The 12,999-nt window shown below is 41.3% G+C and overlaps 1 protein-coding gene across 13 annotated transcripts in view; it reads left to right on the forward strand.

Moving 5' to 3' along the window:
- Positions 1-12,999, forward strand: part of FHOD3 (formin homology 2 domain containing 3) — a 479,946-nt gene that overhangs the window by 196,750 nt on the left and 270,197 nt on the right. For all 13 annotated transcript variants that reach the window (XM_031003628.3, XM_055368089.2, XM_055368091.2 and 10 more), the window contains one exon: positions 8,017-8,084. In XM_031003628.3, coding sequence (XP_030859488.2) covers positions 8,017-8,084 — 68 coding nt within the window. The remainder of the gene's footprint in view (positions 1-8,016; positions 8,085-12,999) is intronic.

Below are 12,999 nucleotides of genomic sequence, written 5' to 3' on the forward strand. Positions count from 1 at the left end.
TAATGTATTTGACACTTGATGAGAGAAGCATGTGCTGTAATTATTAGTCTCACAGTTCAGCGATTTTTATAGACCCCAAAGCGTGATACTGTAGATGTATCTTTCACTCCCCTACTTCCGTTCTTGAAGGGGATTTTTGTTCCTCCCCCTACATATTCTTTCACTGATGTAAATTGGTTCTCATTTTTCTCACTGGGCCCTTCTAATTAATGTTCTGGTCTGTCTTTCCCCACACGCTGAAGTTTTCTTCATTGTGCTCTTGGCTGAACAGGAAGCATAGCACCCCTTTGGCTGTACTTTTCAGCACTGATCTTTGTGGGCCACAAAGGGGTTTTGAGACAAAGCAGGAATGGTCCCCAGGGGTCTCCAATGCTTTGCCCTCTACTCTTGTTATTACAAGCTAGTTTACAGCATAATACATGATTGCAACTATTAAAGGGACATAGTTCATTTTAAAAGGCAAGAAACATGGCAAGAAAGGATGGAGGGGCAGTTCTAAAGACTTCCACAAATAATGTTCTGATTACACCTTCTTGTCGTTACCAAAGATAGGCTTCTAATTGCATTTACTCAAAGGCTAATGCTACCCAAATGAGTATACCCCAGGCAGATTTAATTTGGAAGCGATGGGAGAAAAAATGCATATGTTTCTTCATTTATTTATTGGCCAAGTGCAAGCTGTACTTAACCTAAAAGTAAGGGATGTATAATCAGCCTGCCCCCAGCTTCTCCCCAGCTGCTGGAATCAGCAATCAGCAGTACTTCCCCAGGACCTTCTGCAGCCTTAGCTCTCATTGGCTGCTGGCCACCCCTTGGGGCTGTGCTGGGGGGACCTCTTTGCACACCTCCCACCTGGCAGTCCCAGAGCTTCAGGAGAAAGGCAAATTTTAATGACTCCAGTTTGATCTCAGCCCCAATTTTTGCTTTGAGTTTTACTGTTATACTTTTTTTTTTTTTTTTTGAGAAAGAGATACAATTTCTGCTGGTAGGTAGAAGAGGATCCAGCAGGCATTTCCCTATGTCAGACATCATGCCCAAACCAGCAACTCTGATGTGACAGCCCTGTCACCTCCGCTCTGTCGCCAAGGCTGGAGTACAGTGGCATGATCACGGCTCACTGCAGCCTTGACCTCCTGGGTTCAAGCAGTCCTCCCACCTCAGCCTCCCGAGTAGCTGGGGCTATAGGCCACCACCACTGGCTAATTTTTGTATTTTTTTTTGTAGAGGCAGGATTTCACCAGGTTGCTCAGTCTAGTCTCAAATTTCTTGGCTCAAGTGATCTGCCGGCCCTGGCCTCCCAAAGTGCTGGGATTACACATGTGAGCCACTGTGCCCGGCCTTTTTATGCTTTTTTGACATTCACCAGGAAGGGACCCACAGTATCATCTCTTGGTTGCTCAGCACCTCTTTTTCCTTGATGCTCTGATTTAGAGCTTTCCAGCTGAGTCTGGGATGGCAGGAACCATCTGCTCCCCTGCAACCTCCCCTGACTGGAGCTGTACTGCCCTCACTGACATGTGTTCATGGCCAAGGTAAGCAAAGAGAAGCAAGGAGAACCTCTGCGAACTCACGAGAAAAGTTTGGGATTCGCATATAGGTGAAGCCTCTGCAGCTGCCCTCTTGCTGGCTTAGGGTAGTCTACAGCCCCCTTCTGCACCACATGTGGAATCTACTTTATTTTGCTTTGCCTGATTTTCAGGCAGTGGGCACACTTGAATTCCTTTCCTTGAGATTCAGGAGCTGTTAGGACAGTCTATACAGTATATTGCATGTAGCTGGAGGGTCAGTGGACCTGCAACTAGGCTGTGCCAACCACAGATTGAAGTCATATGTGCACATGCATCTGCACACACACACACCCACATATACACGTGGGAGACCCACACAGTGAGCACAGCCTGCAGAGTAGAGAATTGGATTGCAGAACTAGGGAGCACGATGTCTGTCAGTCATCCTACCTCGAGGAATCCTTGCACACACCTGCATAACCCAGACTGAAAATACCTGAATCTACATAGACAGGCTGCTTCTAAAGAAGGGGTGATTGGAGTTCCACAGGAAATGGATCCAAGAGTGATGTAAAGAATGTCTTTGGGAATCTGGCAGGCCAGGTACCGTTCCTGGGTGAGCCCTTCACATTCTAGTCTCAGCTGAAGGAGAGGCCTGCACAGCCTTGGTGAAGTTTCTGTGTGGTGAAACTTGGATGCAACACAAATGGAATGCCTGGTTTCTTGAACTTGGAATGTTACCCAGCAGATAAAGCTCCAGACGACACCTCCCATGGCATTGTTAGTCCTGCAGCAAGGAACCCAGGACCTGGGCTGTGGGAAGAAGTGCTTCTCCTTTGGTCTGTGTGGGCCTCTCTTGAACCACATCAAAGGGCTGTCACATCAAAGTTGCTGGTTTGGGCATGATGTCTGACATAGTGAAATGCCTGCTGGATCCTCTTCTACCAGCAGAAATTGTGCCTCATGTAAAATGACAAATTATATGTCATTTACAAACATCCTTGCATCCTAATCCTTCCTAAGCCTCTAGGTAGACTGAGGTGTCTCTTAAAATGTATGTTACGAATCAACAGAATAAGATAGGTTTAGGCAGAGAGGCTTTTTGGTACCACTGTTTTAAACATAGCAGGTAGCTTTGAGTTTTAATAAAGCACTGTGATTTCATTTTAAACCACAGTATTGTTCTTTGTAGAGAGAGAATGTATTATGGAATTGTCTTTCCAAAGACAGTACTCTAGAGTAATATTCCTTTAAATAAATATTTTGTTACTTTTATTTCAACCATGATGATGACGCTAGTATTGCTCTCATGTGATATAGGGACTAATGCATAACATTTGTTAAAATATTGAATGCTTATAAATATTAAAGGTTTGCAGTAGTTCAAGAGAAGGTATCTGTCAAAAAATGAAATATCACTGCTAGCCATTTGTATGAAGGATAAAAAAAGTTACAATGTAACAGATGCCACATGGTGGGATTTCTGATCAAGACCTTGTCTGGTGCTTTATACCATAGGGAATTAAAAAGAAAAGCATTTTAAGGGACATTTCAGCCAAAATAGGTAATATTTTTATATAGATTAGCTGTTCTTTTGAGCTTTGATATTGAAAAACAAAACTTACATTAACATTTGTGCATCTCCAAAGTCTGTAGTGAGAATTCTCTTGCTTAAAACAACAAAAATCATTATTTGGGAACAGTACTACATATTTTCTTACTCAGTTTTGTTTGAAATAGACAATTTAAACAAATGACTGTAAAGGTTTCGTTTTGAAAATTAAAGATAGTTGGAATGAAAAGTACTTCTCGATTAGAAATTGTAGTTTATTTTAATTAAATGACATTTGGCAAAAAAGAGGAGAGGTTTTTGGCACCACTGGGAGATATCTTTGGCATTTGTAGAAGGATGCTTTTTATCAAAGAGTTCGAGATGGCGTCAGAACCTGCCGAGGTCTTTGGTTCTAGTGCCACTGAAGAGTAAGTTGTGATGTCGCAGAGGTTAAAAATACAGTGAATGCATAGCAATTAGAAGAAAATGGTCAGATTGCATATAAGCAAGATGCAACTATATAAGAAATTCTACATAGATAGTTTAAAAATAAAAGGATAGAAAAAGATACACCATTCACTAACCCAAAGTGGCCATATTCATGTCAGAAAAGTAGACTTTAAAACAGGGAATATTGACAGGGATGAAGAGAGGTATTACATAGCAATAAAAGTTCAATACACCAAGAAGCCACAACAATCCCAAATGTAAGCACACCTACCAACAGAACTTCAAAGCACCTAAAGCAGGAACTCATAAAGATGAAAGAAGAAATACACAAATCCACTGTAATAGTTGGAGACTTCAACTCTCCTTTCACACTAATCTATAGAACAAGTAAATGGAAAGTCAGTAAGAATATAGAAGATGTGGACACCACTGTTACTCAATTTGATATAGTGGATATTTATAGAACAGCCACTCAATAACAGCAGAATACATGTTCTTTTAAAGTGTACGTGAGACATTCACCAGGATAAGCCATATTCCGGGCCATAAAATAAGCCTTAATAAATCTAAAAGATTTGATAAAGTATATGTTCTGACCACAAATAAATTAAATTAGAAATTAGTAACAGAAAGATATCTGGAAAATCTCTAAATATTTGGAAATTAAACAATACACCTTAATAAACCATGGGTCAAAAAAATCACAAGGTTAAGTTATTCCCCTCTGAATTCAATATTAATAAAATTTTCAAATAAATGAAAGTGAAAACAATATATCAAAATTTACAGGAAGCAGTTGAAGCAGTACTTAGAGATGAACTTATAGCATTAAATACTTCTATTAGCAACAATATGGGTCTCAAATCATTTAAATTTCTACCTGAAGAAACTAGGAGAGCAAACTAAACTCAAAGCAAACGAAAGGAAATAATGAAATAGAAATCAGAAAAGCAGCAGGAAAAAACCTCTGATGAAATCAATAGCTGATTCTTGAAAAAGGCTAAAATAAAATTGATAGATTTCTAGTCACTGACCAAGTAAAATAGAAGACACAAATTACCAATACCAGGTATAAAAGGACATTGCTACAGTTAATAAAAGGATGACAGAGAATATGAACAGCTTTATGCCCATACATTTAACAACTTAAATGGACAAATTCCTTGAAAGACACAAATGAACAAACTTCATTGAAGAACAAAGAGATAATCAGAATAGCCCTATATTAATGAAGAAATTGAATAAATAACACAAAGTCTATACAAATCTCTTCTGAAAGCAGAAGGGGAAGGAGTACCCCCAACTCACAAAATTCGCATTGTCTCAATAACACCATTGCAAGAAAAGAAACTATAAACCAGTATTTCTTATGATTATAGATGCAGAAATTTTCAACAAAATATTAGCAGTCATTCTCAGCTGATTTTTTCTACTAATATTTAATTTGTATTTTAAAAACTGATTATTTTGACTACAGCACCAAGTTGTAAAACCTTAATGATCAGAACACAACTAATGATGATCTTCATTTAGATGAATCAGAAACAATAATATGTCACTAGTAACTAAAGGAGACTTTAACTATGATATTTTGAGTCTACTTATGACATATTTCTGCTTGTCATCTGCTAACAAGTAAGAAGGTCTAATGCAAGCCTATTGCTGTTTTTGTTTTGTTTTGTTTTGTTTTGTTTGAGACAGGTTCTTGCCCTGTCACCTAGGCTGGAGTGCAGTGACATGATCTCAGCTCACTGCAATCCCCACCTCCCAGGTTCACGAGATTCTTCTGTCTCAGCTTCCCAAGTAGCTGGGATTACAGGCATGTGCCACCATGCCTGGCAAATTTTTGTATTTTTAATAGAGACGGGCTTTCACCATGTTGACCAGACTGGTCTTGAACTCCTGACCTCAAGTGATCCGCCTGCCTCGGCCTCCCAAAGTGCTGGGATTACAGGCCTGAGCCACGGTGCCCGGCAGCCTATTGACTTAAGAGTTACCTGGAATTGGCTCTTTTCTACTGATGTTCTTCCTGGATAGGATAAATCTGGTCCACTTCTTTGGTGGTATACATGGCCCATGCTTTCACTTGGTAGTTGTATACTTATTTATTAGAAGTAGTATTGGCAAAAAACAAAGTCTGTTTCTCTGGGATTTGGGGATTCTCAGATGTTAGCTGTGAAAGCTGGAAGAAGTGTGATCACCCCAGAGACCAGGGTTCTACTCCAGGCGTGATGCAGTAGGAAACCCACTCTATTTATTACTCATATGTTGAGGCCACACAGACTCTTTAGAGGTCAGCCTGAGAGTCACCAGGGCCTTGTTTCTTCGGGTCGGAGATGAATTAGATGTTCAGATTGGGGATGGTTGATTCCTCTGGAGCTTTCTAGGCTCCTACTTTTTAGAAAGGTGATGCATTTTTCTCTTAATCACAACTCTTCATAATTAGCAAGTGTTTGTGGGCTGCATATTCTATTTAGAGGTGGTAGATTCCACAGTGGTCAAACAACAGGGAATCTTTGGAGTCACATACCACTCCCCAGACCCCCACCCCACAGTATCTTGCCCCTGCCACTTAGCAGCAATATGTATTAAGTTGTGAGTTTGGAGGAGCCTGCACTACCCCAGGATGTGAGAGAAAACCACAGTGTCTGTAATACAGCAAGGGAGGGGGCTGTGTGACCAAGGGCTTGGCAGACCGTGCAAAGGATTTTGGATTTCATTCTGGCTGCGGTGGGCAGCCACTGAAGGGTTTAAATGGGGAAGTGATGTCATGTAGTGGGAGTTTCCACAGGACCCCTCTGTTCTTTGCCAGAAGGCAATCTGTTTGGCAGGGAGGCCTTTGAAGAAATAACTGCCAAGCAAATACTGAGCTTTACCTATCTGTGTCCTGTTAAATCTCTCTTAGTGGGGTCCTATCCATTTCCTGGGCCACTGTGAAAAATCAGCATATCCTTTCTGTCACTAGACTTCTGCAAACTCTTCTGGGGCCATTTGTTCCGTGCCACTTGCACAAGGGGGGAATGTGGCTCTGCCCTGTATCCCTTTAGGCTAGAATTGAAGCCCAAGGTGGTTGGCGAATGATGTGACATTGTTTTGGATGCCTTTATTATATCTAAACACTTTAAATGATGTTTTGCATTCCACTCCATAGTACACATGCTTAATTTAACACAGAACCCATTTTCCTGTAATATTGTCTGTTCCCATTTTACAGATGGAGAATCCAAGGCTTAGAGATGTAAAGTGTTTTGTTCAAGGTCACATAGCTAGTAAATGGTGACACCAGGTTTGGAATGCGGGCAGTCTGATTACTTAGCCTTTGCTCCTGATAATTCCATTCTTCACTGTGGTATCCTAGTGCCTCTAACTGTACCCAGCAGGTTCTCAGTAAACATGCGCTGGGTGATTCTATTGGAAAAGTCTGGCATCGGGTGCTAGGAATGCAACCCTATGCACACCTGAGCCACCTGGATCAGGACCAAGTGTGGGTGCTGGGAGGCTAAGCAGGATGTGTGCTCCTTGGTGTCCTGCATAACCAGAACAGGACTCCCTCCGGTGTGTCTTCAGCACCTTGCAGCACCGTTACTCTGGCCAGCTAGTAATTGTGGCATACTCATCTGTCTCTCTAGCTGTATGGTGATCTCTGGAGGATGGGCCCTGTATTAAGCTCACCTCCTTCTTCCTGAGGCCTGGTCTAACTCATATATTTGAAATGTGACTGCTCAACAGTGGGCTTATGGAAGTCAGCCCAAGTCTTCAGCCAGAGAATTCCAAGACTGGGATCTTTCATCTGCCTTGCCCATGGCCAGAACCATCCTTGAACATGAGTGAGAACCCAGGCCCAGGCAGAGCTAAGGCTGGCTTCCTGCCCAGAGGCCCTCATGTGACTAGAAGGAGCCAGCTAGTCTGTAGAGCTGCCATGCTGCCCTTGGGTCTCCCATGCTGCCTAGGGAACCCTAGGACCTGAGGAGCACTCAAGGCAGCCAGCACACCCCAGGAACAGGAGATGCAGAAAGCATGGGGGTGCAGGGCCTGTAAGGCAAGGCAGGCATGAGGTAGAAGGATGGATTCTGTTCCGGCTGCATGGGTTTTTCTGGGTATAGTTGGCCATCAAGTGGAAATAGTTTATAAACTGGAAAATAGGGTCTGCAAACAGCTGGAAATAGAGATCTGGAGAGAGGAAGGATGGGAGATGAGGGTGAAAAATCTAGGTGATAGTTGTCAGTGATAGCCAGAGCGGATTTCTACCTGTTTGAGAGGGAATAGGCAAAAGGGCAGGCCCAAAATCTGTCCCATCTACACATTATTCCATGCCACCTGTCACACACCAGATATGTATATGCAACATTCTTCTTATGGTTGGGGGTAAGGTCTGTATCCTGAATGAAATGAATAGGCTTTCATTACCTTTCCAGGGATAGTTTTGTTACCATTCATATCCTGTCTGTGTTTTCACTGTCAATAGAGTCAGTTTAATTAATTTACATGTTTTATTCTTTATTTCAGAAAAACTATACAACTCCAGCGGACGAGATTTGAGAAGGGCCCTCTTCTCCCTGAAGCAGATATTTCAGGTAAATAGGAAAAAAATAAGTACTTACCTGTTTTTACATTGCTGTGAAATTGGATATAGGCAAGATTCTACCTGTACTTATTATGAAAAGGAAGGACAAATTTAGATTACAATATTTATATTTAGATTACAATATACATTAGGTCATAATATCAGTTGAGAATTTTTATCATGTCAAATATTTCAAACATAATAAAAAGTAAAGGTAACTTTATCACATATTTTTCCATATTTACTTCTAGTTTTTTTTTTTTTTTTTTTTTTTTTTTTTTTACTATTATTATACTTTAGGTTCTGGGACACATGTGCAAAATGTGCAGGTTTGTTACACAGGCATACATGTGCCATGGTGGTTTGCTGCACCCATCAACCCATCATCTACATTAGGTATTTCTCCTAATGCTATCCCTTCCCTAGCCCCCTACCCACGGCCCTGGTGTGTGATGTTCCCCTCCCTCTGTCCATGTGTTCTCATTGTTCAACTCTCACTTATGAGTGAGAACATGCGGTGTTTGGTTTTCTGTTGCTGTGTTTGCTGAGAATGATGGTTTCCAGCTTCATCCATGTCCCTGCAAAGGACATGAACTCATTCTTTTTTATGGCTGCATAGTGTTCCATGGGGGTATATGTGCCACATTTTCTTCATCCAGTCTACCATTGATGGGCATTTGGGTTGGTTCCAAGTCTTTGCTATTGTGAATAGTGCTGCAATAAACATACATGTGCAAAGCCTATTAGAGGTATAACTGAAGACCTGTGTTATACTCCCCCATCCCAACCAACCTCTTTCCACCCTACCCCCACATGCATGTTTCCTAATGGTAAATATTCACCAACAATATGTGATATTCTTTTGTATGAACTGTATACATATGTGATCATGTTGCATATATATCCTATTTCTGCTTACTGAGAATGGGATAGGTGTAGGCATAGCTGATGTAGCTCTGATTGAAGATTGCATTGGATGAATAAAACACAAGTTGTTTTATTCATTCTTCTATTGGCAGATGGTTTGGTTAATTTCCAGTGTTTTGCTGTTATAAACCATGCTATTGTGGCTATGCCCCCTTGTGTACCTGCGCAAATCTGTCTTGGATTCCATAGTATCGTTGCCTCCTAAACCTTCCCTCCATTCCTACCCTGAGAAAGTCACCAAAATAATGAAGAGGACTAGGACAGGTGTGCAGAGAAGCCCCAAGATGATCAGCCATGTGAGGGCAGGGTCAGGAGATGGTTTCATAGAGAAGATGGTTTTTGCATTGAGCTTGCGTCTATCTAGGTTCATTGTTTTTCTTCTGTTAGGATTTTTGATTCTAGTTTACATTCTACTTCTTTTCAGTTCCCATCTCATCTACATCCTTAAAAGATTATCTTTGTCAGCGATAGTTGTCAGTGAGAGCCAGAGTAGATTTCTACATGCTAGAGAGGGAATAGGCAAAAGGGCAGGCCCAAAATCTGTCCCATCCACACATTTTTGTCCCATTCTTACTTCACTGTGTTCAATCATACCACAGAGTCCCTTCTCTGTGTTGACATTTCTGGAGACAAGTCCTCTTTCTTTTTTTCCAATAGCCATGGGTTTGAACCTGGTGCACCCTTGCTCCACCACACTGCATACCTCGGAAATGCCTTGGGGTTTAGAGGTCTGCCTTGGTTCATGCCTGGAAAATTGCAGCAGCTATTCATGGCACTGTGTGTGTTTGGTCCTCCCTAACTCAGTCCATTCTTAGCTTCCCACCAGAGGGAGTTACTCTCTTGTTGGTTCCATGTTGCCTTCTGGGTTACGTCTGGATTTCTCAGCATAACATGGAAGTCCTTCTTGATCTGGCCTCTGCTGCCCACCTCTCTGTCCTTGGCTACAACCTGAGTTCCTCCTGAAGTTGTACTCCAAAAGTAAGGCATGCCCTTTCTGTTCTACACCTTTGCCCTGGACCTGCGACTTATTGATTGATTGAGATGGAATCTCGCTCTGTCACCCAGGCTGGAGTTAAGTGGTGTGATCTTGGCTCATTGCAACCTCCACTTTCCAGGTTCAAGTGATTCTCCTGCCCCAGCCTCCTAACTGATATTACAGGCATCCACCACCACGCTTGGCTAATTTTTATATTTTTAGTAGAGATGGAGTTTCACCATATTGGCCAGGCTGGGCTCAAACTCCTGACCTCAGGTGATTCACCCACCCAGGCCTCCCAAAGTGTTGGGATTATAGGTGTGATCTACCACGCCTGGCCTGGACCTACAACTTCTATCCCAGAATGTTTTGCTACCCCACACCCACTCTATATGTATCTCAGTTTTCCTTCTGGTATCTCTTCCTGCTAGGGATGCCCTCTCAGAATGATCACTCACCCTAATTAGGGTCCCTCCGAATACCATTAAAAGTATCCTGTGCTTCATATACACCATGGAATACTATGCAGCCATAAAAAATGATGAGCTCATGTCCTTTGTAGGGACATGGATGAAACTGGAAATCATCATTCTCAGTAAACTATCGCAAGGACAAAAAACCAAACACTGCATGTTCTCACTCATAGATGGGAATTGAACAATGAGAACACATGGACACGGGAAGGGGAACATCACACTCTGGGGACTGTGGTGGGGTGGGGGGAGGGGGGAGGGATAGCATTAGGAGATATACCTAATGCTAAATGACGAGTTAATGGGTGCAGCACACCAGCATGGCACATGTATACATATGTAACTAACCTGCACATTGTGCACATGTACCCTAAAACTTAAAGTATAATAATAATAATAAAAATAAATAAATAAAAAGTATCCTGTGCTTACCTGTTGTACAAGTTGAGCATCCCTAATTTGAAAATCCATTAGAAATGAATTTGAAAAATTTTGAGTCCTGACATGATGCCACAAGTAGAAAATTCCACACTCGATCTCATGTGATGGTCATAGTCAAAGTGCAGGCTCACAACACACGATTTATTTAGCATTCCCAAGGGAAAAAGAACCTCCTGCCAGTTTTCAGCTGTGATGTATATTTTCCACACATGCCCAGATCCCTCCATGCAAGCATGCCCACAAAGGGCAATAAAATGGCATGTGTGCAGGCTGGATGCACCAATGGGAGGTTCCTCACAATATCCACATGGGCCAAGACATGCATGCATTACTCATTGTGTGTGTTTGCTTATTCTGTGTTCTGTGGTATAAAGGTATTGTTGAAAATGTCCAAAAGGCATGCAGATACCTCCTTGGGTAACAGTGATAAAGAAGAGAAGTCATTTATATATACCTATAGCACAGAATGAAGCTGTTGGAGAAACTGGGCAGTGGCGTAAGTGTGAACTGTCTTACAAAAGGGTATGGTGTTAGAATGATCACCATAGATGACCTGAAGAAACAGAAGGATAAACTGTTGAAGTTCTTTGTGGAAAGCAATGAGCAGAAGTTACTGAAAAATAGGAGAACATTGCATGAAGCTAAAAGTGAAGATCTCAATTGTGTATAGAGTGGATCCATCAGTGATGCAATGAACACATGCCACTTAATGGTATGCTGATCATGAAACAAGCAAAGATCTATCATAAACTGAAAATGGAAGGGAGCTGCATATTTTCAACAGGGTGATTGAAGAAATTTAAGAAAAGACACAACATTAAATTTTTAAAGATTTGTGGTGATAAAGCTCTGCTGGCCACAAAGCAGCAGAGAAATTCATTGACAAGTTTGCCAAGGTCACTGCTGATGAAAATTTGATGCCAGAACACGTCTATAATGTGGATGAAAAAACATTACTGTTTGTAGTTACAGCCCCAGAAAGACACTGACTAGAGCTGATGAGACAGCTCCTATGGGAATTACGGGTGCCAAGGACAGAATAACCATGCTGGGCTGTGCTAATGCTGCAGGCACACATAAATGAAATTGGGCTGTGCTAATGCTGCAGGCACACATAAATGAAATTTTGCTGTGCTAAGCAAATGCATCCTCACTATTTTAAAGGAGTGCATTTCTTACCATTCCATTATTATGCTAACAAAAAGCCATGGATCACCATATCATCTTTTCTGATTAGTTTCATAAACATTTTGTACTGGGGACTTATGCTTACTTCAGGGAAGCTGGACTAGATGATGATGGCAAGATTTTGTTTTCCTCGACTGTTCTGCTCATCTTCCAGCTGAAATTCTCATAAAAAATAATGAATATGCCATGTACTTTCCCTCAAATGTGACTTCATTAATTTAGGATATTCTTAGATCAATGAGGAATCAATTCTTAGATCCATTAATAAAGGATATTCTTAGATCAATGAGGAATAAGTGTTAAAAACACTTTTTTGAACAGCATGCTAGCAGCAGTGAAGTTTTCAAAAGCAGTTTAGCAGGAAGGATGTTCAGCATGAAGGATATACTACTGCCAACACTGGAAACACAGTGACTAAAGACACAGCTGTGCATGCCTGGCACAACCCCTAACCTCTGACTATGTTTAGTGATGATGGTGAACAAGTGGTGACTTTGAAGGATTCTGTATGTCAAGTGAGAAGAAAATGATGTCTGACCTCCTTGTAAATACAAAAATTGTTTGCATGTTTATCTTCAGAGTCCATCAATGAGCTGGAAGAAGTGGATATTGAAGTTTTGAACATTGGTGAAGAGGCCCCAGTTGTTCATTCATGAACCAATGGCAAATTGAAATAGCTAAAATGTTTCTGAATCAAGGTGATCTTATATAAATGATAATGAAGATGATAACACTATAGAAAAAGTGCCTAGAGATGACATGGCGAAAATATGTGATGGGCTTATTGAAGTGTAGATCAGTGTGCATTCAAAACAGAACAAGAAATCATATTAGTTTATAAAAGCAAAGATTTATAAGACAAAAACACTTGTTAATGAGGCAGATGATTGTGGAGAAAACATTAAAAGCCCATCCAGAAG

This window comes from Gorilla gorilla, chromosome 17, assembly GCF_029281585.2.
Source record: "Gorilla gorilla gorilla isolate KB3781 chromosome 17, NHGRI_mGorGor1-v2.1_pri, whole genome shotgun sequence".
In the NCBI taxonomy this organism is placed as follows: domain Eukaryota; kingdom Metazoa; phylum Chordata; class Mammalia; order Primates; family Hominidae; genus Gorilla; species Gorilla gorilla.